The sequence below is a fragment of the Leucoraja erinacea genome, chromosome 8 (assembly GCF_028641065.1).
Source record: "Leucoraja erinacea ecotype New England chromosome 8, Leri_hhj_1, whole genome shotgun sequence".
NCBI classification, from domain to species: domain Eukaryota; kingdom Metazoa; phylum Chordata; class Chondrichthyes; order Rajiformes; family Rajidae; genus Leucoraja; species Leucoraja erinaceus.
Window position 1 is genome coordinate 43,495,395 of NC_073384.1, and position 18,578 is coordinate 43,513,972.

At 40.3% G+C, this 18,578-nt stretch overlaps 1 protein-coding gene across 3 annotated transcripts in view; it reads left to right on the plus strand.

The window, feature by feature from the left end:
• LOC129699625 (lutropin-choriogonadotropic hormone receptor-like) overlaps positions 1-18,578 on the plus strand; it is a 92,757-nt gene that overhangs the window by 65,044 nt on the left and 9,135 nt on the right. For 2 of the 3 annotated variants that reach the window (XM_055639589.1, XM_055639588.1), the window contains 4 exons: positions 6,808-6,876; positions 12,247-12,321; positions 13,039-13,227; positions 15,172-15,285. In XM_055639589.1, the coding sequence (XP_055495564.1) occupies positions 6,808-6,876; positions 12,247-12,321; positions 13,039-13,227; positions 15,172-15,285 (447 nt within the window). The remainder of the gene's footprint in view (positions 1-6,807; positions 6,877-12,246; positions 12,322-13,038; positions 13,228-15,171; positions 15,286-18,578) is intronic. The other variant, XM_055639590.1, reaches the window with a different exon arrangement.

The following is an 18,578-nucleotide window of genomic DNA, read 5'->3' on the forward strand; positions in this document are numbered from 1 at the left end:
GAACTTCTTTACGCAGAGAGTGGTGGCGGTGTGGAATGAGCTCCCAGTGGAAGTGGTGGAGGCAGGTTCATTGGTATCATTTAAAAATAAATTGGATAGGCATATGGATGAGAAGGGAATGGAGGGTTATGGTACGAGTGCAGGCAGGTGGGACTAAGGGGAAAAAAAATTTGTTCGGCATGGACTTGTAGGGCCGAGATGGCCTGTTTCCGTGCTGTAATTGTTATATGTTATATGTTATATGTTATATGTTAAGAAGTAGTTTAATTATTCTGATGAGAAAGATAAAGAAATTATAATTTTTTGCCAGCTTTGAAATAAGAAGTTTAGCAGAAAGACAATACATTATTACAATCGAGCCATCCACACAGTACAGATACATGATAAACGGAACAAGATAAAGTCCTGTAAGGTCCGATTAAAGAGAGTCCGAGGGTCTCCGATGAGGTAGATAGTAGCTCAGGATTGCTCTCTAGTTGTTGATAGAATGGTTCAGTTGCCTGATAACAGCTGAGAAGAAACTTGCTGAATCTGGAGATGTGCGTTTTCACACATGATGGAAGAGGGGAGAAGAGGGAATGACCGGGGTAAGACGTCCTTGATTATGCTGGTGGCCTTGCAAGGCAGCGTGAAATGTAAATGGAGTCAACAGAAGGGAGGTTGGTTTTGTATCATAACGTCATAAGGAATAGTAGACATAGGCCATTCAGCCCATCAAGTCTACTCCGCCATTCAATCTATCTCTCCCTCCTAACTCCAATATCCTGCCTGACACCTGTACTAATCAAGAATCTATCTATTGCTGCCTTAAAAATATCCACTGACTTGGCCTCCACAGATTCACCACCCTCTGGCTAAAGAAATTTCTCCTCATCTTAAAAGAACGTGATGGTCTGGGCTCCGAACACAATTCTCTGCTATTTCTTGCAGTCTTGGATGGAGCTGTTCCCAAACTATGCTGTGATGCATCCCAATAAAATGCTATCTGCCCCTTCAAGAATATATAATTGAATTGTAATAAATATTGAAATAGATCAGTAATGTGGAGACACAAGAAAATGCAGGTTTGTAGGTCAATTGGCTTCTGTAAGTTGCCCCTTGTGTGGGATAGAACTAGTGTACGGGTGATTGTTGGTTGGCGTGGACAGGATGGGCAAAAAGGCCTGTTACCATGCTGTATCTCTAAACTAAACTTTACGAGGCCATTAGTGTAATAACACACAAATAAGAGGAAATTAATATAAATTGATGCAAAGTTATCTGTTGAATAATTCAGAGACTGGTTCAAGCTATGGGAAAGTTGTGTACACAGGGAAATGATTGGTTCATCGACTCAAATAAAATTAATTTGAGAGATACAGTGACAGGTCACAGTGAACCCTAGGCATGTGCGCCTATCGAATGACAATAAAAGGAAGGTGATTTGTACACTGTCCCCCTCTGGTAGAAATGCATAACTGGATACATTTCCTATGAAGTATTGTGCTTGGAAGATCATGCAAGCAATTGGAAGCACTGTGGTGCAGCTGATAAAGGTGCTACCTCACAGCTCTGGAGACCCGGGTTCGATCCTGATCTTGGGAGCTGTCTGTGTGGCATTTGCATCTTCTCCCTGTGACCTCGTGGGTTTCCTTCATGCGTTCTGGTTTCTTCCCACATCCCAAAGATGTGGGTTTGTAGGTTAGTTGCCCTCTGCAAATTGTCCCTAGTGTGTAGGGAGTTTGTCTTCTTCTTCTTGCATATGGCGTGCACAGCCTAAAGATCAAGTGGCATGAAAAACTACATCTATTTGTTTGTGAACGTCAGGTTGATTACTGAGAGGGATAACAAAGAACTAGTGTGAACGGGTGATAGATGGTTGACGTGGACTTGGTGGGCCTAAGGTCTATTTCCATGCTTTATCTCCAAATTAAATTGGATGGTCCCTGAGCTACAACTTCCAGGAATTTGAAGCAGTTGACTCTCTCCACCGCCATTGTGTTAATGAAGACAGGTTCATGGTGCCTACAGCTTCCACTCTGTGACGATCCTTGTTTGTGCCAACTGAGCATCTGTGCTTTGGATCAGGACCATCTTCAGAGAAATATCATTTCTGAAGCACTAACATTTTCATTCATACTTAGTGGAAAATGTGTTTTTGCAGTAAATCACAATAAGGCTGTTTCTCTCCATAAATCACACCACTCTGGATAACTTCTGGCCAATTCCTATCCTGTAAGGTATAGGGACTAATGACTTATTTTCTGCACAGGCTGGGCACGCAGGGATGTCATTTATTTGTGCAATGTTCATTTGTACAGTTACAGGGAGAAATTAGGTCACTTTGTTCCAAACCACACCAATAGTTGGTCATTCACTGAAGAACCACTCTTTGCCGTACAGCAGCGTGATTTAAAGGGTCGTTCGCTTGTTTTACTCAGTTTTGTTTAGAGATACAGCATGGAAACCGGTCCTTCGGCCCACCAGGTCCATACTGATTATCAATCACCTGTCCACTATGTTATCCCACTTCTTCATCCATTTGCTACACATTGGAGGTGATTCTACATTCAATAGACTTACATGTCTTTAGGGTGTGGGGGGAAACTGGAGCACCCGGAGGACACCCACATAGTCACAGGGAGACGTGCAAACACCACACAGACAGCACTCGAGGTCAGGATCAAACCTTGATCTTTGGGGAAGTGAGACCAAAGTCCTACCTGCTGTGCCAGAGTCTCCGCAGTCTGTTGCTGAGCCTGAAGAATGACTGCTTAGTTTTCCCTGTGAACCCTGAGTTCACTAACGAGAGTGACCTTGGTTAAGGTTCACTGTCATGTTTACATTTGAAACAAATGTAAAATGAAGGGAGGCATAGATAGAATAAACAGTCAGAACCTTTTTCCCCAGGGTGGATATGACCAGTACTAGAGAGTGGATACCTCCGGAACGCATTGCCAGGGGTGGTGGTGGAAGCAGATTTGATAGTGGTGTGTAATATGGGCACAACGAAGTACAAAGAATAGTTGAATATGGATCATGTACAGGCAGATGAGTTCAATTTAACTTGGCATCATGTTCAGCACAAACATAGTGAACTGAAGTGCCCGTTCTACCAGGATTATAATTATGGAGAGGGTCAGAACTGGACCTAGGGTTGAGATTTTTGATTGGAGAAAGGCTAACTTTGAGGAGATGCGAAAGGTTTTAAAAGGAGTAAATTGGGACAGTTTGTTTTATGGGAAAGATGTGGAAAAGAAATGGAGGACATTTAAAGGTGAAATTTTAAGAGTACAGAACCTTTATGTCCCTGTTCGGTTGAAAGGAAATAGTAAAAATTGGAAAGAGCCATGGTTTTCAAGGGAAATTGGACACGGTTCGGAAAAAGAGAGAGATCTACAATAATTATAGGCAGCATGGAGTAAATGAGGTGCTTGAGGAGTATAAAGAATGTAAAAAGAATCTTAAGAAAGAAATTAGAAAAGCTAAAAGATATGAGGTTGCTTTGGCAAATAAGGTGAAAGTAAATCCAAAGGGTTTCTACAGCTATATTAATAGCAAAAGGATAACGAGGGATAAAATTGGTCCATTAGTGAATCATAGTGGACAGCTATCTGCAGAGCCAAAAGAGATGGGAGAGATATTGAACAATTTATTTTCTTCGGTATTCACCAAGGAGAAGGATATTGAATTATGTGAGGTAAGGGAAACAAGTAGAGTAGCTATGGAAACTATGAGATTCAAAGAAGAGGAAGTACTGACACTTTTTAGAATTATAAAAGTGGATAAGTCTCCAGGTCCGGATAGGATATTCCCTAGGACATTGAGGGAAGTTAGTGTAGAAATAGCAGGGGCTATGACAGACTTATTTCAAATGTCATTAGAAACGGGAATAGTGCCGGAGGATTGGCGTACTGCGCATGTTGTTCCATTGTTTAAAAAGGGGTCTAAGAGTAAACCTAGCAATTATAGACCAGTTAGTTTGACGTCAGTGGTGGGCAAATTAATGGAAAGGATACTTAGAGATAATATATATAAGCATCTGGATAAACAGGGTCTGATTAGGAACAGTCAACATGGATTTGTGCCTGTAAGGTCATGTTTGACTAATCTTCTTGAATTTTTTGAAGAGGTTACTCGGGAAATTGATGAGGGTAAAGCAGTGGATGTTGTATATATGGACTTCAGTAAGGCCTTTGACAAGGTTCCTCACGGAAGGTTGGTTAAGAAGGTTCAATTGTTGGGTATTAATGGTGGAGTAGCAAGATGGATTCAACAGTGGCTGAATGGGAGATGCCAGAGAGTAATGGTGGATGGTTGTTTGTCAGGTTGGAGGCCAGTGACTAGTGGGGTGCCACAGGGATCTGTGTTGGGTCCACTGTTGTTTGTCATGTACGTCAATGATCTGGATGATGGTGTGGTAAATTGGATTAGTAAGTATGCAGATGATACTAAGATAGGTGAGGTTGTGGATAATGAAGTAGATTTTCAAAGTCTACAGAGAGATTTATGCCAGTTGGAAGAGTGGGCTGAAAGATGGCAGATGGAGTTTAATGCTGATAAGTGTGAGGTGCTACATCTTGGCAGGACAAATCAAAATAGGACGTACGTGGTAAATGGTAGGGAATTGAAGAATGCAGGTGAACAGAGGGATCTGGGAATGACTGTGCACAGTTCCCTGAAAGTGGAATCTCATGTAGATAGGGTGGTAAAGAAAGCTTTTGGTGTGCTGGCCTTTATAAATCAGAGCATTGAGTATAGAAGTTGGGATGTAATGTTAAAATTGTACAAGGCATTGGTGAGGCCAATTCTGGAGTATGGTGTACAATTTTGGTCGCCTAATTATAGGAAGGATGTCAACAAAATAGAGAGAGTACAGAGGAGATTTACTAGAATGTTGCCTGGGTTTCAGCAACTAAGTTACAGAGAAAGGTTGAACAAGTTAGGGCTTTATTCTTTGGAACGCAGAAGGTTAAGGGGGGACTTGATAGAGGTCTTTAAAATGATGAGAGGGATAGACAGAGTTGACGTGGATAAGTTTTCCCACTGAGAGTAGGGAAGATTCAAACAAGGGGACATGACTTGAGAATTAAGGGACAGAAGTTTAGGGGTAACATGAGGGGGAACTTCTTTACTCAGAGTGGTGGCTGTGTGGAATGAGCTTCCAGTGAAGGTGGTGGAGGCAGGTTCGTTTTTATCATTTAAAAATAAATTGGATAGTTATATGGACGGGAAAGGAATGGAGGGTTATGGTCTGAGCGCAGGTATATGGGACTAGGGGAGAGTACGTGTTCGGCACGGACTAGAAGGGTCGAGATGGCCTGTTTCCGTGCTGTAATGGTTATATGGTTATAACATAGAACGGTACCCACCAAATCCACACTGACCAGCAATCATTCCATACACTTGTACTATCCTACACACTATGGTCAATTTACAGAAGCCAATTAACTTACAAACCCATACGTCTTTGGAATGTAGGAGGAAACCGGTGCACCCGGGTAAAACTCACGCCGCCACAGGGAGAACGTACAAACTCCATACGGATAGCACCCATAGTCAGTATCGAACCCGAGTCTCTGGCACTGTAAGGCAACAACTCCGCTTGCACCACTGTGACACCCTAAACAATTGTTCAACAACAGACGTCTCCTGCCTTCATTTTCTCCCTGGTTTTAATGGTAAAAGTAGAATCTGAAAAAAAAATCCAGCTTTTAAATCAGCAATAAAAATCTATAGTAATCCCTAATTATTTGCCACTGCACTTTGCTGTGTTTATCTTTCATGCCCTGTGTTTGAAATTATTCAATGGCATACACATTATCAGGAAATTAAGCAAGCAAGTAGAGTTGTAGAACAGCAGAACCAACAGCTATGGTTGCACCCCTTTGCTCCCTTACAAGGATTAATACAAAGTTCTGGAGTAACTCAGCGGGTCGGGTAACATCTCTGGAGCAAATAAATGGGTGCCTCTTTAGGTCTGGACTCTTCATACTGATTTTGGGGGCAAAGGGGGAGGGACGATAGTGAGGGAACTGGAAACAAGAAAAGATTAGGACAGAACAGGGTCAGCAACAGAATACCTCAGGCAGGGAGGTTTCCTGATAGGCTAATTGTTGGCTAGGGATGGTGTGATCCCAAGAGGGATACATCATTGCGAACTATGGAACTGTTTAACTGACTTTTAGTGGTCCAAGGGGAGAAGGAGCGATCGGAGGGGTGAGGGTGGTGTTTGTAGAAGTTACCTAAAATTAACGCTCATACCACTTGTTGTAAATTACCGATGCAAAATATGAAGGTAGACAAAAATGCTGGAGAATCCCCAGAGATGCTGCCTGACCCACTGATTTACTCCAGCATTTTTGTCTATCTTTGGTATAAACCAGCATCTGTAGTTCATTTTAATTACATTAGGATTAAGGATTAATACTAGTTCAATGCATCCTTTTCACACTTTTGAAAATGTTCTTTAGCAAAATCTATTCATTAAAAAAAAAAATGTTTGGAGAACAATCGCAGAATCGATGCCAGATTTGGAAAATTAACAAAAAGTTGATTTCAAAAAGTGCATAGGAAATAATAACTTAAATAGTTTAAATTAATTCAAACCCATTGATGAAGTTTTGCAAATATCTTACACTAATTCCCATGGTCCATTCTCCACATTTCAAAATAACCAGAAACAGTTGATAAGATAACTGTTTTGTGATGATTCACATATTCCACATATTCCACATAATCCAAACATATGCACCCTGACAAAAGGTTTTCATTCAATTTTGAATTTAACTAAACAACTGATTTGCTCTAATAACTTTGTCTTTGCAGGAAGCTGTATAAAAATGGATTTGAAGAGGTGCAGAGCCATGCATTCAATGCAACAAAGCTGGATAAGTTGTATGACTTGTTTGCTACTTGTTATGGTGCTATATTGTTCTGATTTAAGTTACATGAAATATTTGAAAATACCATTTAAAATAATTAACGTCAAAAACAGTAATCAATTTAGTTTGTTGCATACATTTAGGATTTCATTTTGGCGTCTTTGAAGGACAGTACAGAAAAACAAAGCCTTAAACCAGAGAGTATTTTAAAGTCACAAGATAACCCCCAAGGTTCTTAATCATAGATAACTAGTGCAAAAAGCAAGTGGTATACATTACATTCCAGTATAGAATCTTTCTGAATCCATTCTATTTCAAGTAAAAATCAATCTGTGATAGTTCTTATTTTGAATTTGAATAAGATTGACATGATTTGAGAGTCATGGTGTCCAGTTACCGATTTATCAGTTTAAACAGTGCAGATAAAAATATCCAGTGTCTTGCAATCAGTACATGTTTAGAAGGGGTTATGCCCCTTTAGAAGGTGCTTGTGAAGAACAAGCATTGAACTTCCGAAATTTCCAAAATAGACTAGCGTCAACTAATATTATTTTCCAGTGAATGTTACAAAGTTATAACTAGAGATTGCAGGTGAAGATTCTACCATGCACTGTGAAGTTCTTACTTATAAGTGGGATTTCAATTTTGTTACACACATCAAACAGTATTATTAAAAATGCATTTCCAATTTTTCTTGACTTATTCTACAAAAAAATACTCCCACAAATGGAGCCTAGTATTTGAGGGGAAAGCAGCTTTATCACAGTGGTTGTGCAAACTGACTGAACCCAACACTTCCATCAAGATCAACTGGCAGTAGTTCTGGCCCAACAACATGAACATTGAAACAAAGAACCACATGGATTCTTTAGGCTATTTTATTTGAAAAGGCACATCTACATTTCAAAGAGAAAATAAATTATTTTTGTTTGCAGTTTCAAACGATGTCCTGCACGTCAACAAGCCCTCATCTTCCTTTCATGAAAAGCAACTTCAAAGACACCCTGGATTAATTCATGCAGATTGTCCCCCCTCAAATATAGCCAGCTGACACCAAAGTTGTTAAGCATGTAAATGAACTAATATATTTTGGAAAATAACTCCCATGCTTAGGTTGTCAGTGCTGTTCAGAAACTTGTTAACAGAGGGGAAGAAGCTGTACTCTTCCACATGGGAGAAACAGGTTCATTTCTAAGGTAAAGAGAGCATTGAAATCAAACAAGAAATGAGTACCGAATCCACGCCAACCACCGATCACCCCATACACTAACACCATCCTACACACTAGGGACAATTTGCAATCTTGTCAATTAACTTACAAACCTGCATGTCTTTGGCGTATGGGAGGAAACTAGAGCTGCCCCCAATGTGATATCAGACACCTTGTGACATCAGAAGTAGGGAAAAAGGAGGAATCTGTTTTGAAGTGATAACAGGCCCTTTAATAATAGAAAGATTGGGCAGATTCAACGTGGGCTGTCAGAAAGTTTTCACTTTGTAACCAGCAGAACAGATTAGGTGAATCAATTGATGGGGTCTGTTTGAACACGCAGAAGACCAGGGATAGGGTACCCAAGACATTATAAAATTAATGCACATGGTATTGGAGGTTAATATACTGAAATAAACAAGTTATTTTTGGTTTGGATATCTAGGGTCAGTGGGCTGTCGCAGTGATCTGTACTGCACTCCCAACTGTGCATAAAATATAAGAATGAATTTGATGAGGGGATCAAGTATAACATGTCCAAGTTAGCTTTGGTAAAAATGTAGATTGTCCCTAGTTTGTAGGATTGTGTTAGTGTATGGGTGAACGCTGGTCGGCGCGGACTCGGTTGGCCGAATGGCCTGTACTCTAAAGTCAAAATTTCAAGAGGGTTTGATTACACAAGATGTGGAGTCGTGATGACACTGAAGCTGGCATATGGTGTGCAGATCTGCCCTCTGTACCTAAGGAAGCTTTGCAATAGAGGGAGTGCATCAGAGATTGATTCCTGGGGTGGGGAGTATGTCACGCGAATCCTCCCTGAACACAAAGCTCTGGTGGTGTTGACCATAAAACCAAAGTTGCCTTCACAGGCAGCTTATTGCACACATTTGTGATTGCCAGCTGAAACACAACAGGTGTTTTGTATATTGCGTGAACTACCATATTCATCTCCAGAAGACTTGCACCGAACTGGTACAGAAGCCCTGCAATGTCATTGCTGAAGAATGTCTAGGCCAACTTATTTTACTATCAATAAACTTGGAGTGTGGATTCTGGAAGTACATGATAAGCAGTTCTTATTCTTACTATTTTTCTGATAAACTGCACAAGGCATCATGACCTATTTTTAAATGGGCATTGGTCCAAAAACATTTGCAAGGACAAGTTCACATTGAAATAATGGGATTAATTTGTGTTCATGGACATACTGTAAAATCTAGTCATGTGAAAATTTGGCTTTACCTTGGACTTATAATCAATGCAAAGTGATTTTCCCCCCTAAAAAATAAAAGTAACTGGAACAGGAGTAGGCCAATTGGCCATTCAAACCAGCTCTCATATTCTTCAAGTTCATAGCTGATCTGATCTCAGCTTTAACCACTTGCCTATTCCTATTTGCATTATCTAACAGCCTTGAATATCTCTAATAACTATGGTTATCAGAAGAGAATAGTTATCATGGTTATCAGTAGAGGAATTCTAAGAGCCACAGAGCTTCGAGTGTGGAAACCCCCTCTCATTCATAGAACATAGAACAGTACGGCACAGCAACAGGCCCATTACAATTAGCCTGAAGATGGGTCCTTATTCGAGGTGTTGCCTATCCATTTTCTCCAGAGATTTTACCTGACCCACTGAGATTCTCCAAAATGTAATGTCCATCTCCAGGATACTATATGCCTTCTTTACCATGATTCCTATCATATTACCAAGCAATTCCCCCCATTTTAGATTCCTCATCCACTGAGCATACAATCAACCCCCCTCAACACCTTTCTTGTTTCAGTGAGATCACCCCTCATTCTTCAGTGGAAAGCAGCACCATTACAAATTGGACTGGGATCCCCAAGCATCTTCATTTTTATCTGCTTTACCCAACTCGACTGATGTTCAGTGTGTTTTGCCAATCTACAGCATGCCTATAAATTATGTGATATTCTGAGAATGTCTAATTGTTGGTTCGCCTCCGAGACAACTGGAGTTATCTTGCATTGGGGATCATCATGTGCTACTGCCTGACCTTCGGCAGACACCAATTTATTTTCTGTTACAGTTGTGGTTGACTCAGCAGGCTTGCAAGCAATAAATATAACCACCAAATGGATAAAACTCAGACTCTGTCTTTCACATATAACCACTGAACGCTGCTGGCCATAGGGAAGACTAACTACAATGATTCTCTGCATATTTTAACTTATTAAAATAAATGGAAAATGGTTCCATTAAAATAAATAAAACCCCATCTGGTTCACTGATGTCCTTCCAGGTTGGGAATATGACAGTCCTGCATGTTCTGCCATGTGTGACTCAGGCCACATAAGAATTGTATTGTATTGTATTGTACTCAGGCCACAATTTGAGACAACGTCTCAATGTACGTCCTCACCGTGAACAGATGAGTTTTCGCTGAGATCTTCCGTTTCCTCCCACACTACAAAAGTTTGTAGGTTAATTGGCTTGGTATAAGTGTAAATTGCCTCTGGTGTGTGTGTAGGATAGTGCGCGGGTTGGTGCGGACTCGGTGGTCCGGAGGGCCTGTTCCCGCGCTGTATCTCTAAACTAAACTAAACTAAAGCCTCCACAATAAACTACCAAGCCATTATTCACAGGGCAATTTGGAATAAATAATAAATATATGTTATATTTGACACCAAAATTCATGTTGGGGATTGAATATAACACCAAAGTTGTGAACGGTAGGTTCAGTCTCAGGTGATTAACAGGAAGAGGTGGCTATGGCTGAGGAATATAGTTGATGTCATCAGTTGAAGAAAGTAACATCTGTGTACCCAATATGTAGCTGGGAAAACTTATGCACATTCAATGCAGAATGCCGGACAAGCCCACTGGAGATTTAGTGTCTATAATCAGGTGCATGGTTGGTGTGGCTAATAGAAAATGTTACATTTTGGCAATGGAGATGTTCTCTTCATGTGAAGTGGAGGAACACTATTGAGGGAGAATGGAAATTTAATTCCGTTTAGAAATGAGTAAACAGGTCCTTTGACCCACAAAGTCCACGCCAACCAGTGATCACCCATACACTAGTTCTATCCTACACACTAGAGACAATTTACAGAAGCCAATAGACCTACATACTTGCACATCGTTGGAATGTGGTAGAATTAATTGATTGATTGATCACACTTGACATGTCACAGTGAAATTCTTTGTTTTGCATACCATACACAAGGTATGCAAAGACTCTGAAGAAGACTCTCGACCCGAAACGTCACCCATTCCTCTCCAGAGATGCTGCCTGTCTTCGCTGAGTTACTCCAGAATTTTGTGTATGCCTTCGTATGCAAAGAGTCGCCACATATAGGGCACCAACAAAGTTACAAAGTATTCATTAAAGTCCCAATGGTCCCTCTTTGTTCTTAGCGCCCCCCCCATGCCAGGTCCCTCTTTTGCTCTCAGCAGTCCTCCCCCTACCCCACCGGATCCCTCTTTGCTCTCAACGCTCCCCCCCCCCCCACACCAGGTTCCCCTTTATTCTCAGTGGCCTCGTATGACCTCAGGCACCCACCGTGGTTCCATCAGACCTCCAGCACCCACCACGGGCAACCAGGGAAAACCCGCGCAGTCATGGGGAGAACGTACAGACTCCATATAGACAGTGCCCTTGGGCAGGATCAAACCCGGGTCACTGATGTTGTAAGTCAGCAACTCTACCATTGCACACTGTGCCGCCCAGAAAGTCTGGGCCTCAACATGGTTACCTGACTCAGGAATGCTTAAATGTTAAGAACGGGAAATGTTCTATTTCCCATAATTAATTGCTGTTAAGTACAGTCAGAATATGTTGGAAACGGCAAGCAAGGACCTTACCTATGCTGTGATGATGCATCGCCCTAACCCATTCCCCAATTCCTAACAGGTATTCATGATCAGCAGAACGTTTCCAGATATTTCTGCTTTTATTTCCAACAATTGCATTATTTCACATTCACATTTTATGTTAGTGTCTGTGTTAAACATAGACCTTTACTAAAAAAAAGGAAGTACACTCATTTTATCAAGACAAATGTATCTATTGAAAAATATTTATTGCTTTCCTGAGAATTATGTATGCGTTATGCATTTTTCAAAGGCAAAGAAAATGACTGTATGACATATATATCTTTATTTTCTTGAAGATTTAACCGTCTTAATCATGTTATATTTTTCCAGGGAACTTAATGATAATAAAAACCTAAGAATTATACACAACGATGCTTTCAATGGAGCTATTGGACCAGATGTATTGTAAGTTATAACAAGTTTTCATTACACATGGATTCAATTTGAACATATTTGACTATATCAATCAATTAAAATGTTAAATGCCTTTTGTAAAGTAAATTATACAAAAACTGCAAATTAATATTTTTGAACTTAAGCAGTACTTAATTTTAACGCTACATAATTATTTGTATATTTGATTGTCTCCCTTGTCCATGTTTCTCTTGATTGAGAAAACAATTAGCAGTTGAATCTGTAGAGAGGAACTGTAGATGCTGGTTTACACCAAAGAGATACACTAAATGCTGGAGTAACTCAGCAGGTCAGGCAGCATCTCTGGAGAAAACAAATAGGTGATGTTTCGGATCGGAATCCTTCTTCAGACTGGAGCAGTTTGAGTTACTCCAGCATTTTGTGACTATCTTTAGCAATTTCATCTGTTGGAATTCTGTGTATTTACATTTTGCTTCTGCATTCCACATTTGCACATTTGCAACAAAGAACTGACAAATAAGCTGGTCAGATGTTGGTCTAATACATCTTTTGCTCTTCCATCTGCCTCATCAATGGCAGAGAATGGATGTACAGTATAATTGCAATAGTCCCATATTATTAAATAACTGCGAAAAAATTGCAAGGAGAAGCTGGAGACAGAGGCAGCAAAATAATACTCATTAGATTAGTCTTATTTTAAACGGTTCTGGGACCGAGTGAAGCATCTAATCTATTTTGTTGCTACAGAGATGTTTCTTCAACAGCACTTGAGTATCTTCCATCTAATGGGTTGGAGTTCATTCAAAAACTTACTGCACGCTTTACGTACTCACTGAAACGATTCCCATCACTGGAAAAGTTTGTTAATTTGATAGAAGCAAATTTGACATACCCCAGCCACTGCTGCGCCTTCAAAAACTGGGAGAAATCGAATGGGTAAGTTGTTGTATATTTTTATTCTCTCAACCCCTGTCCCACATCAATGCATCTGTTGTATGACATATGGTGATAAATAATCAACTATTTTTCAGAGAAGCTAAACCAGCATCTGCAGTTCCTTCCTACACTATTTTTCAGAGAAAGTAGATGTCAACTAAAACATTTATCAGATTAGTAGTGCCATGAATGCCACTGGTCCGGTTATGCTGTTTTCACAAAATCAGGTTTTCATTGGGTCTGAATACTCTTTCCCGACCCTTCAAACCTTTCTCTTTTCAGTTGTTCTTTCCAAAAGGAAGTGACCAATAATACACTGCTATGGATTATAGAGATATTTTAAATTATATATTTAAATTTTATAAATTTATAAAATGCTATAAATTTAACTGAGCCATTAGAGCCATCAGCCAATCGACAGAAAGTACATTTACTTTTTGCTTCTGCGTTCCACATTTGCACATTGCATCACAGAACTGACAAATATGCTGGTGGTCAGATGTTGGTCTAATACATCTTTTGCTCTTCCACCTGCCTCATCAATGGCAGAGTATGGATGTACAGTATAATTGCAATAGTCCCATATTATGACAGAAAGTAAACTGTAGTGGTACATGTCATAGTTGTTGACTAGACCCTGTTCAATTTCCTAATAGGTGGATTAGATTAGAATTAACTTTCTTTAACAACTTGATAAGAGCTTCAAAAAAGGCCATGTCCACCAAATAGAGTGCATTTCCTCCGTCCTGCATATCTGTCATCTCTTCAAACTACTATCTGATATTTAGCTTAGTTCAGTTTATTTTTGAGAAGAAGTGTGGAAACAGGCCCTTTGGCCCACCGAGTCCACGCTGACAAGCGATCCCCGTACACTAACACTATCCTACACACTAGGGACAATTAAAAATGTTGCCGAAGCCAATTAACCTACAAACCTGTACGTCTTTGGAGTGTGGGAGGAAACTGAAGCACCCAGGTGGTTACGGGAAGAACATACAAACTCCATACGAACAACACTCATAGTCCGGATCGAACCCGGGTCTCTGCCGCTCTAATGCAGCATATCTACCTCTGTGCAACTGTGCTGCCCCATATGTTATGTGGTTTCTTGTTTTGAATTATGCATCAGATGCTTCTAATTATTATCTAGGTAGCTAAGTATGTATTTAATTATAATTAATAAATGCACATTTTTGGTAGCACGTGACTAACTTGGATCTAATTGCCAAGGTATCAGTATGAAATAGGGTCCCGACCCGAAACGTACCTGCCCATGTTCTCGAGAGTTACTGCCTGACCCGCTGTATTTCCAAAACATTGTGTCTTTTTTATTTCCACCACATTTGTTTTGTAGTATTCAAGGGGGAGACACTTAAGGTCTTGTTAACCTCCAAGGTAATCTAATTAAGAACCCCATGATTTCAGTAGATCAGGAAAGAATTTCAGAGGTTTTAACGTTCAAAAAGAAGTTCTCATCTACCAATCTTAGAACATGAACATTGAGTCGTCCATAATAGGAAAGTCATTCAGCAAAGATAATGCTTTATTTTAGCTCTTCCTCTTTTATCCTGTTACATAAAGTTTTGTTGTGTATCCTAAACAAATAATTCTTGACCAACCGGTAGTGCTTTAATATTCACTTCCTTGCCTAAAATTAGAGGAAGAAAGATTGACTAAAATTCATATTGTAACTCGTACATCATTCTCCACAAAATGTCCACATGTGAGATTGGAGGAGTTTGGATTTATACAAGTGGATTTGGCTGCAATCCTGCTGGACAACTTGCCAAGATTATAAAGGGCCATACAGGAGGGTTGAGTAATGTTACAAAGCGTATCTGGAACAGAACCATATCTGTCAGGAGTCTGATAACAACTGCTGAGAAATATGATAGTGAGAAAGAAAACTATGCTGAATATAGTTGATTGTTACTTTCCCTTCAGGCAGAATTCCATACCCATGCTTTTATACAACTTTTCGAAGTTTTGTGAAGCTCAAACAAGAAAAGTAACCACAGATCAGGACTTCATCACCAGCTATGAACAGAATAAAATATAGTAAGTATTGTTCTAAACACAAAATTGGACTACTATTATTTAATTGGATTACTTTGGCAGCAAATTATATTCTTTCTAGGTTTAGGTTTATTATTGCCATATGTGCCAAGGTACGGTGAAAAGCTTGGCTTTCCAATCCAATCAGACAATACTATATATAAATACAATCAGATTCAATTCCAATCCTACCAGATAAAACTATACATAAATGCAATCAAGCCAAGCTCAAGTACAAGGTAGAGCAAAGATAAAGATACGGAGTATAGAAGGCCCAAGAATACTATATAATATATAACATCCTTTCTTATTTATTTATATTTCCATTTATCTGCCTCACACTCAAGTAATATATATTGGAATACACTATGTATAGGCTACTATGTGTAACAAATGCTTCAGGAATGTTGCCACGACTGTACCTGCAATTTTTCTTTCACAGAAAATTTCAGGCAAGATTTGCATTCAGCAACCCTTCATATTTTGATTTTGCATGGTAACTGATATCAAGAACATCAGATGACACACACTATTTTTACATTTGCAAATTGCATACCCTACTTCCAAAAGGAAAAACTCCCATGAGCCGTAGATTAATTTAGAGAATTGAATAGAGGTGGTAGGACACGTGAAAAAACACCAGACATGACTGGCCATTATTCAAAGCACCAAATATGGAAAACATGCATGCCATTTCCAGGATACTGATGGGTGTGGACAACAAAATGGGTTCAAAAAATACATGCTTCCATTGTTGTGCATGAAGGATTCGGGCACCAAACTAGTACATGGCTTTAAGAGCCTAGAGTTAATTATTTTCATCGCCATTAGCACACGTTTGGATTCAAGTCAAGAGTCAAGATAGTTTTATTGTCATGTGTCCCAGATAGGACAATGACATTCTTGCTTGCTGCAGCACAGAATATGTAAACATAATACAGAACAGGAGGTAAAAGTTCAGTGTGTCTATATACCCTAGACCATATATGTACACAATAAATAAACAGGTAAAGTGCAATACACTGTTATTGTTCAGAGCTTGTTTGATGTTGTATTTAATAGCCTGATGGCTGTGGATAAAAAGCTGCTCTTGAACCAGGATGTTCCAGATTTCAAGCTCCTGTGCCTTCTTCCCGATGGCATCGGAGAGATGAGTGTGTGTCCAGGATGGTGTGGGTCTTTGATGATGCTGGCTGCCTTTTTGAGGCAGCGACTGCGATAGATCCCTTCGATGGTGGGGAGGTCAGAGCCTATGATGGACTGGGCAGTGGTCACAACTTTCTGCATTCTTTTCCGCTCCTGGACATTCAAGTTGCCGAACCAAGCCACGATGCAGCCAGCCAGAATGCTCTCTACTGAGCACCTATAGAAGTTCAAGAGTGTCCTCCTTGACATACCGACTCTCCGTAATATTCTCAGGAAGTTGAGGCGCTGGTGCCTTCTTTATAACACCATCATTGTGCTGGGACCAGGAAAGATCTTCGGAAATATGCACGCCCAGGAATTTGAAGTTCTTGACCCTTTCCACCATCATTGATATAAACGGGATTGTGGGTTCCCATCCTACCCCTTCCAAAGTCCACAATCAGTTCCTTGGTTTTGATGGTGTTGAGAGCCAGGTTGTTGGTCAATCGGTCGATCTCACTTCTATACTCAGACTCATCGCCATCAGTGATTTGTCTCATAACAGTGGTGTTGTCGGCAAATTTGATGATGGAGTTCGCACTATGTCCGACTACACAGTCATGAGTATAGAGTGAGTACAGATAGAGGCTGAGCACGCAGCCTTGAGGTGCTCCCGTGCTGATTGTTATCGAGGATGACACATTTCCACCAATACGGACGGACTGTGGTCTGTGGATGAGGAAGTCAAGGATCCAATTGCAGAGGGATGCACAGAAACCCAGATCCGTGAGCTTGGTAACCAGCTTGGAGGGGATGATGGTATTAAACACCGAGCTGTAGTCTATGAACAACAGCCTGACTCAGTCATGATGGTGCATCTGATGGCCAATGTTGCAGCTTCCAAAGCTCCATAAGCAACATTGCCCTCAATAACGTGTAACAGAAGATCCTCAGATTCCTTCTTTCAAGCTCAGCTTTCTGCCCTTGTATCTGACTCGAGTGTCCAAAGTATATTGCTGGATACCACAGTGGTGCCACAATCATCCTCCCTCTATTGACTTTGACTGCCAAAGCACCAGAAGAATAACAATGACCACCCAGACTTTGAAGGAACTGTTTATTGTTGGTCCATTAAGCCCAGAGCTCCAACAGTGCAACAGTGGGATGACATTTGGTTTGGAATATTTTAGTGCCACTTTTATCTCTGCAAGTCATTACTGTAATAGTCAGTGACAGAGGGAATGAAATGGAAGGAACCGTTGGCAAATCAGAAATTAGGATTTAGGTCACTGCTGTTGCATTATTGTGCCATCTGGCTCAATCTAAATAGAAATGAGGTGCCTAAGTAGTTTCCGTCTTCCTCATCCTCCTCCTCCCTCTGATTTTGCTGTCGCTTATTGTACAGTTGGTGCAAGGACTGTTCCCGTACAGTGCTGAGTTGCGACAGTGTGCATCAGACTACTATGAATGCTGGCACCTGCTCTGTCAAACACTGCTGGCTTCACAGAGACATCTATGCAATGGAAGTATTGTTTCAGCCAATGTCGGTGGTCTACTATATCACATTTCACATTGAATCAACCACACATGAGCTGAGACGGGTATTAAGTTGGGTGATATATGATTCAAAGATGTAATCTTCGTAACATTGTGAACATCTGATCAGCAGCCCTTCCTGTAGTGAAATATGGTTTTAAGGTCTAACTTATCCGATTCATGTGTACATCAGCCATGAGAAAAGAGTTGAAATTGGTGGCTGGAGAATTGAGGAATGAAAGATAATGCATCCAGGCTTCATAGTATTTAGCTGAAGGAAGGGAACAGTGTAAACTTTCTCCTGGGTGGCTTGGTAATATTCTCATTTGATAAAACCTTGTGTCCTAACGTGAAATTATTTTTGGATAATCACCCAATTTGTGTTAAATTCTTTTTTATGCATTCAAGAGATGTGGGCTTTACAGGCTGAGCCAGCATTTATTGTGCTTTTCTAACTGCCTTCAGGGGGTGGTCGTGAGATGCATTCTTGAACCACTACAGTTCTTCAGTGTGGGTATACCCAGAATGCTATGAGGGAAGGGCTTCCAAGATTTTGATCCAGTGATGCTGAAGGAACAGTGATATATTTCCAAGTCATGATGATGTGTGGCTTGGAAGGCAACTTCCTTATTGAA